Source organism: Bubalus kerabau, chromosome 13 (genome assembly GCF_029407905.1).
Source record: "Bubalus kerabau isolate K-KA32 ecotype Philippines breed swamp buffalo chromosome 13, PCC_UOA_SB_1v2, whole genome shotgun sequence".
In the NCBI taxonomy this organism is placed as follows: domain Eukaryota; kingdom Metazoa; phylum Chordata; class Mammalia; order Artiodactyla; family Bovidae; genus Bubalus; species Bubalus kerabau.
In genome coordinates this window covers 62,005,977-62,026,128 of record NC_073636.1, presented here as the reverse complement: position 1 = coordinate 62,026,128, position 20,152 = coordinate 62,005,977, and the positions used below count along the sequence as shown (strand labels likewise).

Sequence of the window (20,152 nt, the reverse complement as noted above, 5' to 3'; positions counted from 1 at the left end):
CAAGATGACCTATGCACCTTGGACAGATGTGCCATCTGTATTAGTCTACTATTGCTTCATAACAAATTACCACAAATATAGTAGCTTAAAGCAGTGCAGATCTATGTCCCACAGCTTCCTTGGACCAGGAGTCAGTCTGGGCACATCTTAGCTGGATCTTTTGCTCAGTTCTTACAAGGCTACCATCAAGGTGATGGCTGTGGTTATGTTTCTCCTCTAGGGCTTGGGGTCCTCTTCCAAGATCATCCAGATTGTTGGCAGAATTGTTATTTGGGGTTGTACAACCAAGGTCCCTGTTTATTTGCTAGTCATTGGTTGGGACTCCTCTCAGCTCCTAGAGGCTGCTTGCAGTTTCTTTTTTTTTTTTTTGCAGTTCCTTTTGAAGCAGCCCCCTCAGGCAGTTCAAAACATGGATGCTTACTTTCTTCCAGGCCAAGAAAAGCATATCCCTCTGATTCCAACCCTTCTCCCACTCCAAGTTGGCTATGATGGAGGCTCATATAACATGGTAAAGCCACAGGCTCCATCGACACTCAAGGGGAGGGCATTATACCAAGTGTGTACACCCAAGAATCTTGGGGGCCATCTTAGAATTCTGCCTACCACACAATGCTGTGCTGTGCTGTGCTCTGCTTAGTTGCTCAGTCGTGTCCGACTCTTTGTGACCCCCATGGCCTGTAGCCCACCAGGCTCCTCTGTCCATGGAGATTCTTCAGGAAAGAACACTGGAGTGAGTTGCCATGCCCTCCTCCAGGGGATCTTTCCAACTCAGTGATCGAACCCAGGTCTCCTGCATTCCAGGCAGATTGTTTACCGTATGAGCCACCAGAGAAACCCAAGAATACTGGAGTGGGTAGCTTATCCCTTCTCCAGGGCATCTTCCTGACCCAGGAATCGAACTGGGTCTCCTCCATTGAAGGTGAATTCTTTACCAGCTAAGCTATCAGGGAAGCCCCTACTACACAATGCTACCCCTCAAAAAGACAGTAGAAAGGGCTAGAGGCTACTGTTTTACAAAACCTGCAGAAGTAAGCCCCCCACAAAAGCAAGGGTAATTTTATCCTGTTTCAATCAAGCCCCTCTAATTCCCCTAGTCAAGTGTTCTAATCTTTTTTCATAATATCTTTTATTTCCTCACGTTTATGTATGTTTACACAGTTGCTCCAGAGTCTTTGCTTGAAAAAAATTTCCCATTTCTCATTGAATTGTCTTGCCTCTTCTGTCGAAATTCAATTGGCTATGTATATGTGGGTCTATCTCTAGACTCTATTTTATTCTATTGACTTATTTGTCTACTCTTATGCCCCTACCACACTGCCTTAATTACCATAGTTTTCTAGTAAATCTTGAAATCAAGTAGAGTAAGTCCAATTTTTTCAAGATTGTCTTTAAAAGTTAAGGTCCTCTGGACTTCAATATTAATTTTAGGATCCGCTTGCTAACTTCTATCAAAAGAGTATATTGGAATTTTTATTGGGATTATAATGAACATACAGATCATTTTGGGAAGAAGTGACATCATAAACGATTGAGTGCATTATTCCATGAATATGATCTATCTCTATTAATCTAAGTTTTCAACTTCTTTCCACTGTTTTCTAGTTTTAAGTATAGAAGTCTTGAACATGTTTAATTACATTTATTTTTAGACATTTGATTTTATGATGCATTGTAAATTTTCACTTTCCAATTATTTGATGATAAACAGAATAAAGCTCCCTCAAAATGTGTCCATGTCCTAATCCCCAGAACCTGTAAATATGTTAGATGCCTGTGTGTTCAGTGATGACCAATTCTTTGGGACCCCAGGGACGGTACCCACCCAGGCTCCTCTGTCTACAGAACTTTCCAGGCAAGAATACCGGAGTGGGTAGCCGTGTCCTACTCCAGGGAATCTTCCTGACCCAAGGATGGAACCCATATCACCAACGTCTCCTGCATTGGCAGGTGGGATTCTTTACCACTGTGCAACTTGGGATTGCATGGCAAAGGGGAATTAAGGTTTCAGATGGAATTAAGGTTTGGAATCACTGACTTGAAAATAGAGACATTATCCTGGATTATTTGGGTGGGCCCAAGATAATCACTTATTTTTTTGCTCTGAAAGTGAAAGTTGCTCAGTCGTGTCCGACTCTTACAGTCCATGGAATTCTCCAGTCCGTAGGTAGCCATTCGCTTCTCCAGAGCATCTTCCCAACCCAGGGATCGAAATAAAGAAATGGAAGTGCCATTCTTCGGAGGTGGAACACGGGCTAAGAAGCAGGCCGGGGTGGGACAGCTGGATTCTTGAAGTCATTCTTTTCTCTGGGTCTAATCTTTCCCAGATTAGAAATCTCTACCACTTTTGAAATGGGGGCGTTGGTCTGTGCACTCCTAGAGGGCAGGGGCTTGTCCGTTTCACCTCTCCATTGACCAGTATTGGACTGGCCTCGGAAAAAACAGTAATGAGCGTTTGGGGGATGGATGGATGAGAGAGTTGCAAGCAGCTGACAGGGTAAATAGATCTCTAAAGAGCTTTTCCAGATCAGGAAATCCGTAATTCTGAGCTTTCCACGGAGTCACAGAAATCGCTGGCTATAGTTTAGAATCCTAGAGTTTCATAAATTTCTGGCTGGCAAACCAGGTTTCTTACTCGCGCTGAAACTCCGGCGTTGCGCAAGGATGCCGGGACTTACAGTTTTTTCTCTGAACGCGTCATTTTCTTCCTTGCTAACGGGAATCTCTCCACGAGGACGCCTCAACTTCTGAACCCCTCTGCGATTTCTCTCCCTCTCTAGGGACGATGAACCATCTGGATCGAGGGGCATGCCTACCTTCGGTCGTGACATGATAGGATTCCCCAGGGCGCGATCCACACCGCCACTTTGGCTACAGCCTTAGCGTCCCGTTGCCAAGGCGACGGAGGGAGGGCTCTGCCGTTCTGATTGGATGAGGTTAGGAAACTCCTTTCCGCGCAACTCACAGACCCCAGCTCAGAAGCCGTTGCGTGCCAAGGCGGCCCAGACCCCTCTAATCCCTAAAAGTTTCTCCCCCAGCCCTATGCCTCCGCGACCTAGCCGGAGACTGGCTGCCAGCCGAGGGCACTCACGCCTCGTGTCTCCTCCGGCTGCACTTCGGTTGACCTAATAGACCTGCATCTGAAAAGTTGTCAGCTTTTGGTCAATGAGATGGTTCTAAGTTTCCTTACTCGGTCCCTCACAGTCACCTGATCAGTTGCTCACGTGGCCAACCAGTCACTCTAATTCTTAGGCACCAACTCAATGCCAGGACTCACCTCAACGTCTGCAGGAACCTCCTGATCCTCTAGGATTGCCCACTTTGCCCTATCCATTCCAGTTCATTCTTTGCACTGCTGGCAAAGAGCTCTTTAAAACACAAACCTGATCTTGTCTCTCCCCTGCCTATAACCGGGCCATTTATTCCTCACTGCATCCTGTACTGGCTCCATGTCCTTCCCTGCCTTACTTCCCACTGCCAGGGGATCTATATACCTATATCTATATAGCTGATTAGAAACTATTTTCAAATTTTTGTTGTTGTTATTTTATAGCACTAAAAATATGTAGGAATATATCTAACAAAATATATGAAAGACATTTCATCAAACAACAAATTTTTATTAAACATTTACTGTTATGTCCTGGCTCATTCTTGACTCTGAGGATACAACAGTGAACAAAACTAATAAAGACAAAATTCTCATAGAGAAAATTACAAAACATTATTGAAGGACATTAAAGAAGGCCTGAATACGTGGAGGGATATACCATGTACATGGATGGGAAGACTCAATATCATAAAGACATATATTTTCCCAAATCTAATCAGAATTTTTGAGAGCAATTGTCAAACCCAAACAACAAAGTTCATGTGTTGGGGAAGGGAAATATTTCTCTGCTGATCAAGTCACATATGGTGCAAAGAGGCAAATATTAATGGAATACAATAGGGATCCTAGAAACAGACACAGGTTTTTCCGTACTGATGTACAATAGAGGTAGAATCATAAATCCATAGGGAAATGGTGGAGAACTCAATAAATGGCACTGAGAAACTGGCTTTCCATAGGAGTAAAAAATTGATGCCTGATTCAAGTAGATTAAAGAATAAATATGGCAAGCAAATATTTCAGACTACAACTGACCCTTGAATGATGCAGAAGTTAGGGGCACCAACCCCTAAGCAGTTGAAAAACCACCTATAACATGACATTTGGCCCTTCTTGTAGACAGTTCCACAACCTTGGATTCAACCAATATCTGACTGTATAGTACTGTATTATGCTTTTATTGAAAAATATCTGCAAATAAGTGGACATGCCCAGTTCAAATTAATATTATTCAAAGATCAACTGTGGAGTATGATTTTTTCAATAAACCACAACTCATAAGGGAAAAACTGATCTGTGACTTTCTCAAAATTTAAACTGCCATATAACACTGCTGTTGCTGCTAAGTCGCTTCAGTCGTTCTGACTCTGTGCGACCCCATAGATGGGAGCCCACCAGGCTTCCCCATCCCTGGGACTCTCCAGGCAAGAACACTGGAGTGGGTTGCCATTTCCTTCTCCAATGCAGGAAAGTGAAAAGTGAAAGTGAAGTCGCTCAGTCCTGTCCGTCTCTTAGTAACCCCATGGACTGCAGCCTACCAGGCTCCTCCATCCATGGGGTTTTCCAGGCAAGAGTACTAGAGTACTGGAGTATTGCCTTCTCCGCCATATAACACAAGATATTATAAACCAGACTAAAAGATAAGCTACAGATTAGGAGTAAAAATCTTCAACCAGTATAACAAAGGGATAGTATTCAAAGAACTCTTGCAAACTGTTAAGAAAAAGATTCTCTCCCACAACCTGCAAAAGAAAAGTGGATAAAATACACAAATGGGGATTTGCAGTAGAAGGAACTGAAATCACTAATAAGTAATTGAGATATATACATAAAAATAATTATGAGATATGGTTTTAACTACATCAACCAGAAAAATATTAAAACATTTATCAATGCCAAATGTTTGTGAGCATGTTGGGAAACAGGAATCTTTATATGCTGCTGGTACATTCACACTTTGGAAGGCAACTTGGCAATATTTTATACATTGAACAGGCGCACACTTCACAACCCATCATTTCAACTACTGAACATACGCTCTTTGAATACAGCCGCAAGACCTATGAACTACCTTTCATTTTGCAGCTAATGTGCAAGGTGACAACCTTCCCTAAAGAAGTTCTTACACTTGTGCAAGGGTTGTATGTATAAAGATGTTCTTTGCATATAATATAAATTGTTCTTTGTATTAGTGGAAATATTAGAAATGATTTAAATATCCACTAGTATGGTGATAGATGAATAAAATGATATAGTTTAATAATAAGATACTATATAGTGATAAAAATTAATGACTCAGCTCTATATCAATATAAAAATATCCCCCCCCCCAAAAAAATATCCCCCAAACCTATTTTTGAGTCAATAAAAGAAAGTTGTAGAAGGATAAATATTTTTAAAGGCTATGATTTGTGTTAAATATAAACACATACAAAAGTATACTCTATATACTACAGGTATATAGGTATTACAAATTTAAAAACACAGATGAAAGATGTATACCCAATTCATGACAGTATTGTCTGTGGGGAAAGAATTAAAGATGAGGAAAGAGAAGAAGAAATTTCAACTATGTCAAGTTTATTTGGAATATTTTAATAACCCAGTTGAAGCAAATATGTCAAAATATTCTTATCTGAATTTGTTTTTCAGGTTTTTTTTCTAAATGAAAAATAAGCCATAGCAATAACAGAAAATCAGCACTATGAGAGATGACATTTGGGAATGTCATACTTTGTCATACTTTGGGAATGCACAATAGTGGGGTCTAACCAACTCTAGCTGGAGTCAGTAGAGACTTTCAAGAGGAAATGGGAGTTCATCTGGTAAAGGAAACAGGAAGGGCATTCCAGGAAGAGGGAACAGCATGTACAAAATCAGAAGAGACTGAAAACACATTTGAGGAAGTGAATGCAGATCAGTGACCAGAAAAGAGCAAAGAGAGGGATGATGAGACGGCCAAACCTGTATGTTTTTGTTTGTTTCCTTTTTCACAGATGTGGAAACAGAGCCCTAGTGAGGGCTGTAGAACCCAGGCCTCCTAACACCCTGTCAATTGTTCTGTGATGATAATAATAACAATAATGATGATAATAATGGTGATGATGTGCTGTGTGCAGTCTCTCTAGTAGATACTTTAAATATGTCCTCGCTTTTAATCTTGCTACACACCTAGAGGGGCTTTTTCCCTCCTTGTTTTATAGACAGTAAACCTGAGGCCTGTACAAGTTAAGAAATTTGCTCCAAGTCACAGTGGCAGAAGCCTGATCCCACAAGGCTTTGTGTGCCATGCTAAGCAGGTTGGACTTTTCCCCAAGGACATTGAGTATATTAGGTTCCTACTGCTGCTGTAATTACCGTAAACTGAGTGACTTAAAACAATACAAATGTATTAGCATATAGTTCTTGAGGTCAGAAGTCTAAAATGAGTCTCACTAAGCTAAAATGAAGGTGTTGGCAGGCTTGAGCTCCTTCTGGAAGCTCTAGGAGAGAGTCTGTTTCTTTGTTTTGTCTTCCTTGGCTCATGGCCCCCTTCCATATTTGAAGCCAGAAATCATACCACTGTGGCCTCTGCTACTGTCACCACACCCCTCTGACTCTTATACTCCTGCCTCCCTCTTTCACTTACAAGGATTCACTTATGTGAATCCAAGGTGGCTCCACTGGACCCACCCAAACAATCCAGGCTAATCTCCCCATCTCACAGTCAGCTGATAGCAAATTCAATTCCATCATCAGCCTTAATTCCCTCATAACATAACACGTTCCCAATTTTCAGGAATTAGAGAATGGACGTTTTTGTCCATTAATTTGCCTACCATGGTGAACCACCGAATGGTTCTAAGCAAGGAAAGACAAGGTGAGAACTGCATTTTAGCATTTTCACATTATTATTGGTTTTAGAAAACTGTCACTTCGTGACTCATTTAAGGCAAATTAGGCTTTGTAACAACTAACACTTTCAAAGGCTGAATAGTACATAGATATTAAATGTGTTAACTCTAATAACTACATTTTCCCAGGGTTTTTAATGTGATAGAGTTCTTTCCTACATGTGCTTTGAAAAAGTTAAGTAGAGGAACAGAGGGCTATAGGGTAATTGATCTCATATGAATGAGAAAATAGACTCTGGAGCATTTGGTCACCTGCCCAGGTTCACACAGCTGTTAAGGACAGGGTCATGAAGAGGAACTGGACTTCAGGCCCCCTTTTAGGCATTCCTTTAAGCTATCTGTGGGGTGGGACATTCTGGGAAACTCAAATCATACATCTTTGGCACAATATTTCATGTGTAACCTAGGGCCCAATAAATAATATTTGTTGAATGGATAAATAGCCATGCTTTTACTTCTGAGGCACAGATAGTGATTTTCAAGGCAGTAAAACTAGGGGTCATCCTAGAATTCCTTCCTGTTCCCCATATCTAGTCTATGTGCCAGTCAGCTATGCTGCCAAAATACTCATATGTGCTGCATCTGTCCCCTTCTTTCTGTTGAGTCCTGCCCCAAGGCCACAGAAACAGAGCCCAGAATGAAGATCACCTCCGAAGCTGACTGAGCCCCTTTGTAATCTTGCCCAAAGCCCCCCTGATAGCCACTAACAAACTTCCTGACTTCCAATTAAGCAAAGATGCCCACTCCAGTAAACACCCTATTGCACCTCAACCAATCACCTAACACCAACGGTCCAGCAGGAATTTTCTTTGTCTTGAGACTATAAAAATTGGCTATTAACCCATGAAAACTGTCGACTTTCCCTGGTCTGTCAGGAGGTCGCCCCACTGAGCTCACAGTGCCCACTTTATCTCTGCTGTTTGTTCTTAATAAACTCACTCCTCTGAACTGCCCTGTGTCTGAAAATTCTTTTCCAAATCGCGCTTTGACTGCCTCAACACTTTCCAGCTTCTCAGCTCCCACTTCTCCCAGGGTACTGTATCTCTCACCATCTCTCCTGAAAACCTCCCTTCTTTGCCTCTCTAATCTACACTCCAGTTAGAGCCAGGATGATCCATGTAAATCAGATGACATAGCCTCTCAGGTTAAAATTTTACTGTCAGGCTTTCCATCATGCTGAGAATTAAACTATAAACACCCAATCATGGCCACACGTGTTCTTTCACTCTCTCCTCCTTAGCCTCATACTTACCACCTCCCTCTGGCCTCCTCCTCTCCAGTCCTACTGACTCTTCCCAAAGGCCAAGCTTTCCCACCAAAGAGCCTTTGCTTATGCTGTTTCTTCTGCTGGAAACCACTCTTTAAACATCCATGTCCTTCTTACACGTCAGGTCTTATCTCAAATGTCACCTGTTTAGAGTTCTTCCTGTCCCCCATTTTGTTTCTTCCACAGCAAATTTCCATTGTTTGAAAATGTTTTATCTATTTGCTTATTTTGTTTGCTTTCCTTCTTAGCCCTGATGTCCAATATGCATCTACCAACCACATATGGCATTAAGCACTTGACATGTGGCTAATCTGAACTGAGATGTGCTCAAGTGTAAAATACACACTGGGTTTTGAAGACTGAATACAATTATAAGAATGTAAAACATGTCATTAATAATGTTTAACTATTGACTACACATTGAAATGATTATATTTTTGCTATCCTGGGTCAAATAAAACTATTAGTAACAACCTGATTCTTTCTACATTTTTAATGTGGCTACTAGAGAATTTATGATAACCCATGTGGCTTGCATTGTATTCATACTGGGCAATGCCAGTCTAGGCCATTAGCTAAAAAGGTAGGAACCACCACCACCTTACCTACCTCTGTGTCACTACCATATAGAGGGTTGCTGCTGCTGCTAAGTCGATTCAGTCATGTCCGACTCTGTGCGACCCCACAGACGGCAGCCCACCAGGCTCCACCGTCCCTGGGATTCTCCAGACAAGAATGCTGGAGTGGGTTGCCATTTCCCTCTCCAATGCATGAAAGTGAAAAGTGAAAGTGAAGTCACTCAGTTATGTCCAACTCTTCGCGACCCCATGGACTGCAGCCTACCAGGCTCCTCCGTCCATGGGATTTTCCAGGCAAGAGTACTGGAGTGGGTTGCCATTGCCTTCTCCAATATAGAGGGTACTAAGTATCTGTTGGATAATTTAGTTTTTATGAGAACCCTGGACACACAGCTGAGACAGGCAGTTGTATGTACACTGCGAATTTGAGGAAGAAAGAAATACCAAAGAAACACTTTTATTTTCCTCCAGTCACTGTATTTCAAACACGTTCCGTGGACTCGGTCCCCACCTTCCTGCTGCAGTCACCTACTACTGTAGGTGGAGAGGGGCAGGTGACTGCTTGAGGAGCAGAGCTGGTTTAGCGGTTACTATTTCAGTCCCCTAGGAGGTGTGTGCTCTCAATTATTTCGCATTCTCCAGCTTTAGTAACACACTGAGACATACAGTTAGTAGCTGGGAGCCCAAGGGGATTTGCCCAGGGTCATTGCACAGGTCATAGGTGAATGAATAGGGCCTGGAACCTTGGTCTCCATACCCACCTTTTCAGACTCCCGCCTCTAGCTACACCCTGTTGCAGTCTCCTTTACTTCAAAGGACCCAGGTGACCATAATGCTCACTCATCTCCCTCCTCACATGTACCTCTGATTTATGCGAGCTCCTAAGTAGAGTTATGCCTGGTCCCAGGAAAGCTGACTCAGATGGTACCCTCCTCAGAGGCCAAAGTGTATGAGAGGAAGAGATGGGAGGATGACTGGATGAATGGACAGACGGACCAGTGAATGGATGGAGTGGAGGAGGGGAGGACGGACCAGCTGCAGGAGACTGGGAAGAGAATGACTGGCGCGTAGGATGCCTGCATGGGGGCGGGGCAGGAGGGTGTAAAAAAGGAAGGAATTACCCACTTTTCTCGCCTCACACAGAATCTGAAGATCAGAGGACCCCTAGCGATCCAAATCCAGCCCCTGTCACGTTTCTACCAGAAAACCGACGAGGCCGAAGAAGCCCGGCATTTTGCCCCAGGGCCCCACAGGGAGGGCCGGGCCGAGCCGGAACTGGGATCCGAGTCTCTGGGCCCCGAGGCTGGGGGGCTCTCTCTGCCCCCATCCGCCGCCGTCCCCTCCCCGAGCCTGACGGTGCCAGGGTTGGGGGAGCGCCCCCACCCCCCCACCTCCGGAGGTGGAGGCCCCACGCGGCCCCAACAAGCTGTCGTTGTCCCGCGGGCCCCGGGCCCGGCACACTGGGGCTTTGTCCAGCCCCCCACCGCGACCCGCGGGTTGGTGGGGGGCGGCCCACGTGACCGAGGAGGTAGGAGGAGCCTGTGGCGGCGGCGGCGGCTCCAGCATTTCCCTCCCTGGCCGGGGGGGCGGCGGGCGGCGGCGGCGGCGGTGGAGGCGGCTGGGCAGAGCTGGGCCGAGCTGCGGACGCCGGGCCCCCCGATCCCCGCCAGGCTGCAGGCGCCGGGCCCGGGCCGTCAGGGCAGCTGTTACCCTTGCGTTCAGCGGGTGGCGAGCTGGGGTGCTCCCGGAACCCCGTGCCTGGGATCATGGGGAATGGTATGACCAAGGTAGGGGGCCGAGATGGCGCAGCCCGCCCCTGGCCGCCCCCAGTCCCGGCCGGGCGCCGGCCTCTGACCTTCTGGCTCTGGCTGGCTGTGTGTGTGTGTTTCTCCGTCTCCCCGGGACTCTAAGAGCAGACTTCAATGTCTGTCTCTCTGGGGCTGTATCTCTCTCTCTCTCTGTCTCTCCGTGTCTCTGTGACTCTGTATTTCTTGTGTCTTTCTGTGGCTCTCTGTCAACCCTAGGCTCTATCTCTCCCTGAGTCCCTTTCTCTGTCTCCATGTGTCTCTGTCTGCCTTGTCTCTGTCCCCCTGGACTCTCTAGTGCTGTTTCTCCATCCTTCCCCACCCCGACTCCCACACCCCCATGCCTCTACCTGACCCCGCACCTGTCCCTACTTCCCACCACCTCCCTGTCAGAATTCTCCACCACCTACCTGCTACCCGCCAAGTCCACCTCTCCATTCGCCCCTCCCCTGTGCTCCTCCCACTCTCTTTCCCCAGGTCTTTGTGCCCTGCTCCTTCTTCCTCTCCCCCTACCCAAGCTGGCCTCCCTTGGTAGCCTACTTCTGCCGCCCTCCCTAGACCCCTCTCACAGAGAGTCTAGGCCCACAAGAGAGAGGACTCTGCTCCTTGAGTCCTGAGAGTCAGACACTTCACGAGTCTAAGGGGAGCTGTCATGCACCCCTACCCGTTTGACCCCCTGCCTGTCTCTCCTGTAGGTACTTCCTGGACTCTACCTCGGAAACTTCATTGGTGAGCACTGCCCACTCTGTCCCAAGGCCCTGGCATGCTCCCTGTCCCAGGCCTGTGTCCACCATTCATGCTCTGGCCCACGCACCCTGGACATGCTCAGGAATGGGGCTGGGGGCAGGGAAGTGATGCCAGGCTGGGAGCAGGGAAGAACTCATGAGGTCTAAGGGGGACCAGGATGGAGGAGCGGCTCCAGTGCAAAGGGCTCAGAACACTGGACGCTGGGCAAGCCTACACCTGCTGGGAGCCTCAGTGTCTGCCTCAGCACAAGGCCTACCCCCACCTCTAAGGGTTTTTTCGGTCTTGAGGTTCTGGGCTGAGGTCTGTTTGGAGGTGTTGCTTCTAGCTGGGAAGCTGGGAACACTTCCCTGCACAACCTTCTCCTCAGAGGAGAGGTCTCTAGAGACTGGACTCTACCTCAGAAACTTCACTGGTGAGCACTGCCCGCTCTGTCCCAAGGCCACGGCACTCTGCCTGTCCCAGACCTGTGCTAAGACACAGGCTGGTCTGGAGCTCGTGAGACCCGTGGCAGGAGAAGTCACTTCCATCGGTGGAGTCAGAGAAAGCTTCGGGGAGGGAGGGACATCTGCCTGGGGCAGAGCTTTCTCCACCTACTCCTGTCTCCCCTGGGCTTAGGGGCTCCCCCTCTCCTAAACCCTAGTCCCTTCCTCCCTGGGAGCTTCCTCAGCAGTTCACACCACATCGACTTCTGAATATTTGGTAAGTAAGGTCTGAATCCTCTTTAAGTATGTAGGCCCATGAGGGCAGGGGTCATGAACTTGAACCACCGTGCCATGCTCAGCCAAAGGTGCACATAGTAAACAGTCAATGTGGTGGATGATGAAGTGGGCATGGAGCGGAGATAGAGTCTTATTTACTTTGATGATAAAAGATCTTCATACGCTGGGAATCCAGCCCCTAGTGATGGTCACTGAGAGCTGTGAGGGGCATCTCCCTGGGTCATGTTTCATTTAACTTTATAGATACAGATACACTTTTAAAACAAAAAATGGAAGTCTATTCTGCATGCTATTCTGAAGCCTGTGTTTTGCATTTAATAATATATTGTGGACTTCCTTGCACATCAGCACGTAGAGATCCGTTTAGTGGCTGCAGAGTATTCAAGTATGAATATACCATTATTTATCCAGTCCCTTTTGGGTTGTTTCCATTTTTAACTATTTCTGATGTGTTCACGGTCATAAGGAGAGAACATGGTCTTCTCCCACACAGTTTTCCATGTGAGTTCATTCTTCTGTAGTCAAGATTCCTAAAAGTAGAATTGCCTGGTCAAGAATATGCCAGGAAAGGGTGTTTGCGATGGGAAGAATGGCGGGGGCAAGGCTGAGGAGGTGCTGGGCTGTTACCTGTGGGTACCCCAGTGGTAAGACTGAAGCCTAGGGGTATGATAGGGGTATGCCCCTGTCATGCTGGGGGCAAGAGGTGGCAAAGGAGCAGGGCGCTGGCGGAGGGTGGGCAGAGGTGGAGAGGGAGGGACCAGGAGGAGAGCAGGGCAGTGAGCTCCTGCCTCACTTGACCATCGGGAACATATAAATCACACCTGCCAGACTGGCTCAGACATCCTGTTTCTTTCAGATGCCAAAGACACAGATCAGCTAGGCCGGAATAAGATCACACACATCATCTCCATTCACGAGTCACCCCAGCCTCTGTTGCAGGTATGCCTTACCCCCACCCCAGGGCTGTGCATAGCGGGGGAGGGGTGCTTTACACCCCCACAGCACTCATTTATCAAGTACCAACTACGTGCCAGGTCCTATTCTGGCACATGGGCCTTCCTGAGCCATGCTAACTCATTTGGTTAAAAACTGATTTGTTTTCCATTAGCATCCCTACTTGCTCCCTCTTTGGCAACTGAGAACCAGAGTGGTAAAGTAACCTGCCAAAGGCCACACATCCAGGAAGCTTAGCTCCTTGGCTAAGGAACTAAGTCCTCATAGGGGCTTCCCATTGTCCAACTGAATAGATGATTCTGGGCTCTGTGTCTCACTTGTGACCTGGGGCTATGGTTTTACCCATCTGGGCCTCTGATCCCTCAGCCCTGTCTGTCCTCAGGGAGCTGCGAGATGGTGAAGATGTTTTGCACACTGGCCTCCACTGGGAGGGTTGGTGCTGGTATTATCAAGTCCTGGAAAAAACAGGGTAAGGGTTATGACCTAGAGTAGGAAAGACAGAAATCCAGGCCACATGTGCTGGAGTCCAGCGGTCTGAATTCATATCTTTACCACATTCTCTCTGGAACCTTGGGCCCAGGACTTCACCTCTCCAGACCTCAGTTGTCTGAAAAAGGGGGATTTTATAACAGTTCCTACCCCACTGGGTTGTTGAGAGCCACATAATAAGTACTCAATAAATTTTAGCTGATACAATAACAAAGTTAATCATATTCTCAACCTATAAACAGAGCCCCTTCCTTCTTATCTGTTAGGGTCTGGGTCACCCACTGAAGGGAAGGAACACTGGGTGGAAAGAGGCCCTGGAGATCTGAGATCCAGACCAGCTTCTGTCACTGATTTGCTCTGTGACCTTGGGCTGGGTCCTTCCCCTCTCTGGGCCTTAGTTTCCCCTTGTGTCAGATTTGATGGTCTCTAAGAGCAACCTCTGATAATCTTTGGTTCTCAGTGTTATTTGAAGAAGAAATTTCCAGGTCAGTGGAGTCGGCTTTTGCTTTATAGGAGAGGCTTGTTTTGGAGTATTTGGAGAACGCAGTCACTACAGTGCCTGGGGAAGCTGTCTAGGCATGACTATATTTACTAATGAAATGATAGCTGGCAAAATGAGTCCTTGCTCCCACAGCCCTCCCCTCTCCTCACCAGCATCTCCCTCTCCATCCATCACAGAATTTACCAGTCAGGGTTTGATAATGCCCAGGAAGTTCAAGGCCGATTGTGTTGCAAACTGAAATTGCAAACCTTGCAAAAGATGCAGGCTCTAGTGACCTTGGGGAAGAAGGGCTGGAATTTCACACAAGCCACTAACAGATGAGGACCTGGCCAGGGGGTCCCTTAGTCACTGGCTGGAGGTGGGCCAGGCCCTTGAAAAGAGCCATTTGAATATCAAAGGACGAAGAGAGGTCCTTGAGAAAAGTGCCTCTTGGAATGTGGGCAGAACTCATCTTTAAGATCTTGTGTGAAGGTTGGGTATGATACCAGAGCCTGTTTGTTGGAGAAATTACTGACAATTCATACTTGATTATTTTAATAATTAGTACAGAATTGGGAAGATGCCCTGGAGAAGGGCATGGCAAACTACTCCAGGATTCTTGCCTGGAGAATCCCATAGACAGAGGAGCCTGGTGGGCTACAGTCTATGGGGTCACAAAGAGTCAGACATGACTAAAGTGACTTAGCATGCACAGAGTTTATAACCACAGTTCATGAACTAAAAGCTTATCTTCATAGTTTTTGTTTCTTTTCAAGATAATAAAATCTACTTTGCCCTTCTTACTGTGTAATTTTGTAATCCTCACATGGAGGGGAGTCACTTTAAGTGACTCTTTCCCAGCTGTTAAATAAAAGGTCCCTGCGCCCATTTTTGGCAGATGCCCAAGCCACCCATGGGGTTAGGATACTATCTCCTCAGAAGGTTCTGGAACCATAGGTGGTCAGACCTGAGAGGCTCTCAGAGAAGGTGTCTATCCTCTGGGCAGAGACAACAACAGTGGCCCAGAGAGGGGCAGGAACTGGCCTAGGGTCGCGAGGTGCTTGGGAGGCCCAGGCTGGGGTCAGGGGGTGCAGGCAAGGGCTGCCCACTGCCCATGTGTGTTTTGTGCTTGCAGGACATAACCTACCTTCGCATCTCAGTGGCCGACGCCCCTGAGGTACCCATGTAAGTTCCTCTGGACGGGCTGACAAACAGGACAGCTGCCTCCTGTGGTGGGAGGAGGGGAGGTGGGAGGTGGCCTGAGAGAAGACAGAGAAGACTCAGGCCCCAGACCTGTCCTGGGGACCCCAGCACAGGTGGTCTCCCAGACTGCTTTGATTCTCAGCCACGTCCTTGCCTATGCCGCTGGCCAAGCCTTAACCTCCCAGAAGAGCTCAGTATCCTCACCTATGACTGGAGAAAGCACCCTGTCCCTCAGGCTCAGATGCCCTCGTGGGTTGGAAAGGGTCAGGCTCAGCTTGTTCCTGGACTTGGAGTTAGGAATCTGGGTTCAGGCCAGGCTTTGCCGTTTACTTGCTGTGTGACCTTGGACAAATCACTTCCCCTCTCTGAGAGAGAAAAATGGATGTGTGGGGTGTGGGGGTCTATCATCATCAAGGAGACTTTCAAGGATCAGATGGTACAGGTTGAGGCTCTAGGACAGGGCCTGGTGTGTAATGGGGGCTCAAAAAGCAAAGATTGTTTGTGTTATTAGTAGTAGGGGCCCCCAGCCTGCAGGGGACCCAGACAGACACTCCTGCCCCTTGGGAATCTTGCTCCTAACCCCACTGCTGACTGTTGTCCCCAGGTGCTCTGATTGTAGACCCCAGAGGGGTGGGACTCCTCCCGCCCATTTCCTTGAAAGATCAAGATGAATCCTCCATGAAAACAGGATCCACAGGACCCGTTGAGGAGGTGCTCCTGCCTCTGTGGTGGGATTTCATCTAAGGCTTCTCTCACCGCCTGAAATGCCACCATTATTGCACACACACTTCTCCACCTGTGCCGCAGCATCGGCCCCTAGTCACCTCACGTGTCAGCTGACCTGAGGACCCAAGGCTCTTTGTCTGTCTCTCGCCATCCCAGAAATGGAGGGGGGGGACAGCTTCTTGGAGACCTGTGCCCCCCACCCCAGCACTCAGTACCTTCTTGCTTTCTTCTCTAGCAAAAAGCACTTCAAGGAATGTATCAACTTCATCCACTGTTGCCGCCTCAATGGGGGAAACTGCCTTGTACACTGGTGAGTTAGGAGGAGCGTGGGGGGAGGGGAAGTGAGTGAGTGTCCTCCGTCCTGAACACACCTTCATCCTGAGGGGAGTGCAGCCTGTGATGGGGCTTCTGCAGCCTGTCACCATGCCTGACAGTCCACCATTCATCTGACAGCCTGATGGATGATGCTCTCCCCAGCTGTGGCCAGATAGCTGTTTCTCCCTGAGACTCAATTTTCTCATCTGTAAAATGGGGGACAGACTGTTGACCTGATGGGCTATTGGGAGGAATAGGTGAAGTCATGCATGTAGTTCAGCATCCTCCAGTAGTTCCAGCTCCTTCTCCTCCCCTCCAGCCTTGGAGGCTATAGTATAGGGCAGTGAGGAGCCCCAGGCTGGGAGATGGGACCTTTGAGTTTTCCCAGGACCCCCTGGCCCTGTAGATGTCATTCATCCCATGACTTCTCACCACACTTGCTTCAGGGAAGGTCTGCCTGAGCCATAGGGACACCTCCTCTAGCCTGTCTCTCCCCCTCTCTCCTTTCTTTGCTTCAGCTTCACTGGTCATCTCTCCATTCTTCAAGTCCATCTGGATCCCACTCACATGGTCTTTGTACACTGCCGGAATATTCTTAACAATCCTTACCCATCTTTCAGAATTCAGCTTGTTGTCACTTCTTTGGGAACCCCTTCCCTAATCCTCCACATCCCTTCCACTAGATGAATCCCTCTTCCTATACCATTTCCTAGCCCCTGGACTCATCTTCAAAGCAATTATCACCACCTGAAATTGTCTCCCTGGTTAGTGTCTGTCTCTCCCAACCATCTTATAAGCCCCAGGCTGGCAGAGACTATGTCTGTTTTATTCCCAACTATATCCCCAGTACCTGAAAAATCACAGATGATCAGGAAACATGTGTTGAATGATTGAGTGAAGTGATGTTTCACTCAGGTCTTTGTTGTGGGTGAATGCCAGGCAGAGGGTACAGCAAAGGCAAAGGCTTGGATGTGAGAAGACAGGTTTTGGCAGGTTCCTTGTAGTTGGAGCTCAGGAGGCAAAGGTAGGAGAGCTGAGTGTGGATTCGGTCCCTGGGGGACACAGAGGAGACTGGGCCTAACCTGAAGTCTTGGGGGTATGGTGTCCCAGCTTTGCAGGCATCTCCCGAAGCACCACCATCGTGACGGCGTATGTGATGACTGTGACGGGGCTAAGCTGGAGGGACGTGCTTGAAGCCATCAAGGCCACCCGGCCCATTGCCAACCCCAACCCAGGCTTTAGGCAGCAGCTTGAGGAGTTTGGCTGGGGCAGTTCCCGGAAGGTAGGGGCTGCGGCTCAGTGGTAAAGAATCTGCCAATGCAGGGGACGCAGGTTCAATCCCTGGGCTGGGAATATACCCTGAAGGAGGATATGGCAACCCACTCCAGTATTCTTGCCTGGGAAACCCCATGGACAGAGGAGCCTGGCAGCTACACATGGGGTTCCAAAGAGTTGACACAACTGAGCAACTGAACAACAACAGGGGCAGGGGCTGGGGCAGGGGTGCGAGACTTCTTACTTGAGCTGAGCACTGACTGGAAAGAATTTTGCCTGTGCTTCAGACCTGGCAGATTTTTCTGAGGTCTTGAACTTGTGGCTCTTGAGCTAACTTAGCCCCTAGGTGTATTTTGTTTGGACAGCCAGAGGTTTTCTTCTCCTTTTTAACTTAGGATGTGTATACCCGCAGGCCAGATTATGGACCCTTCAATTTGGCCAGGTGCCAGCAATGCCCACTCTGCCTGCCTGGAACCTGAAGGCATTTGAGCCTCTGGCTCCCTTAGAGAGACCTGTCCAGTCCCTACTCCACCCCTGGGTCCTTGAGGAGGCCAAAGCAATTCCTTCTCCTGTGCCCACTGGGCAGACACGTGGAGATGTCAGGGACTGAGCCAACCCTCCCCTCTCCCCGGAACAAGAGATGAGAAAGGGAGAGAGAGAAGCAGCCAGTGTAGGAAGCCAAGCTGGTTCCCAGACTTGTCTGCAAGGCTGTATTAGGAAAGAGGCGAGTTGTGCAGGCTGGGGAGGGCTTAGTGTGGTCCCCACTGTGCAGGGGGAGGGGTCACTTCAGTAGGTCTGGAAGTTGGAGTGTCAAAGGGGAAGAAGGGGATTCAGGGAGAGAGAAGGGACTCGGAGGGAGAGGGGGCTCACTGAGGGGGATGGAGACCCCAAGGGCAGCTAAGAGGACGCTCAGGAAGGGGAGGGGCTTAGCAAGGTGTGGGGAGCTAGTAAAAGAGCGGAAGGTCTAAGGATGGAGAGGGGACCCGGGGCCGGGCACCGACCCCGCCTCTCTTCCTGCCCCAGCTTCGCCGGCAGCTGGAGGAGCGCTTCGGCGAGAGCCCTTTCCGCGACGAGGAGGAGGTGCGCGCGCTGCTGCCGCTGTGCAAGCGCTGCCGGCAGGGCTCGGCGACCGCGGCCGCTTCCCCGGCGCCCAACTCCACGGCCTCGGAGGGGACCTTGCAGCGCCTGGTGCCGCGCTCGCCCCGGGAGGCCCACCGGCCGCTGCCGCTGTTGGCGCGCGTCAAGCAGACTTTCTCCTGCCTCCCGCGGTGTCTGTCCCGCAAAGGCAGCAAGTGAGGATCCCGCCCCCGCCGCGGCGCCCCTCGTCCTCCCGACTGGTCCCCCTTCTGGGATCGTCCGGGCTTCTCACGGCCTTCAGGAGGGGCCCAGCGCCCGTGGGAGCCGCGCGGCGGCCTGATCCCTGCCCCTGCCCCTCTGCCCGCCTGGCTTGTCTGCGTCCGCAGTCCGTGTGTCCATCTGTGTGTGTGGCTCTGTGTCTGGGCCGGCCTGCTGCAGCCACCTGGTGCCTTAGTCCTTGGGCTGGGGGAGGGCGCCTCCCCCTGCCCCGCCCCATTGAAGGCGGCGGGAGTGGGAGTGGGTGAGGGGGAGGGTTGGATGGGCCTGGAGGATATTAAAGAGACGCAGAAGCTGCCGGTCTGATCTCGTCTCCCAGTCATTCAGTCATTGAGCTAAGGTGAGGGGGCGCTGTTCCTGACGCCTGCAGGAAACAAGAATGGGAGGAAGTTTGCATCCCCTACGGCCTTAGAAGCCTGCCATCTTCCCAGCACTGCAGTGTGCTGGGCTGAATTCCGCTTCCTTTATCCTCACAGCTCTCTCTCCCTGGAGCCCTGGTCTCCTGAAAAGGCCCCCAATTCCTCTTTGTCTTTGAACCCCCTGCCCCCTGGCTGAGCCCCTGTCCTCCCTGAACCCCATCCCTTCCTCCCCAGCTCCCTTCCTTTCCCTATCCACAAATCCTAGCTAGTAAAGGTATAGAAGTAGTACCTCCCTCATGCCTGATTTTTTACTGGAATGAGCTCACTTAATCCTCAGGGAGGAAACAAGTTCAGAGAAGTCGGGCAGCTTGTCCGAGGACACACAACCAGAGTAGGGGAAGCTGGATGTGACCCTGGACAGTCTGTGTCCCATGACGGTTGTTAAAAAGCAACTCCTTCTGGTCTTGAAGGTTACTGGCCAGGAGGACCCGCCCCCGCCTACTGGGAATGACCCTTCCCACTTAGAGTTTAAAGGCCAGGGGAGCACTGAGAGGGGAGGGCCTCAGGGCAGCCCAAGATAGCGGCAGACTGGCTGAGGATGAACAATGGTCACCTGAGCTTATTTTTCCTAAACTAAAATTAACTTAGAGTTAAGAGGCATCTGAAATTTCTGTAATCTAATAATCACCTGTACAGGGGTTCTTAGGATGCACCGAGACCTGGGGGTGATGGGGGAGGCCCAGATTCCAGGATTGGGGGTGGGAGATGGATGAAATAACCTTCACTTGCTGCTCCACCTCCTCCTCGGCATTCACACAACAACAGTTCATTGAGTACCTACTGTGTGCCAGGCCATGAGCTGGGCACTGAAGACACAGC

The 20,152-nt window shown here is 49.0% G+C and overlaps 2 protein-coding genes across 4 annotated transcripts in view; one reads left to right on the top strand and one right to left on the bottom strand.

Annotated features, from left to right (window-relative positions):
- TTLL9 (tubulin tyrosine ligase like 9) overlaps positions 1–10,615 on the bottom strand; it is a 59,330-nt gene extending 48,715 nt beyond the window's left edge. The window contains exons 1-3 of the mRNA XM_055543330.1: positions 10,364–10,615; positions 10,048–10,197; positions 2,814–2,920 (exon numbers count right to left, since the gene is read on the bottom strand). Of these exons, the coding sequence (XP_055399305.1) occupies positions 2,814–2,920; positions 10,048–10,197; positions 10,364–10,615 (509 nt within the window). The remainder of the gene's footprint in view (positions 1–2,813; positions 2,921–10,047; positions 10,198–10,363) is intronic.
- Positions 10,432–19,957, top strand: DUSP15 (dual specificity phosphatase 15). Of its 3 annotated transcripts, none has more exons than XM_055544718.1 (7): positions 10,432–10,623; positions 11,348–11,381; positions 12,975–13,057; positions 15,178–15,227; positions 16,207–16,281; positions 17,397–17,568; positions 18,585–19,957. In XM_055544718.1, exons 1-7 carry the CDS (start codon positions 10,621–10,623, stop codon positions 18,855–18,857), a joined length of 690 nt encoding a protein of 229 aa, XP_055400693.1. In that variant the 5' UTR covers positions 10,432–10,620; the 3' UTR covers positions 18,858–19,957. The 3 variants fall into 3 exon arrangements, with proteins under 3 accessions (XP_055400693.1, XP_055400692.1, XP_055400694.1); XM_055544717.1 differs by having other exon boundaries at positions 10,432–10,634; XM_055544719.1 differs by lacking the exons at positions 10,432–10,623; positions 11,348–11,381; positions 15,178–15,227 and having other exon boundaries at positions 13,000–13,057.
- The last annotated feature ends 195 nt before the right edge of the window (positions 19,958–20,152 follow it).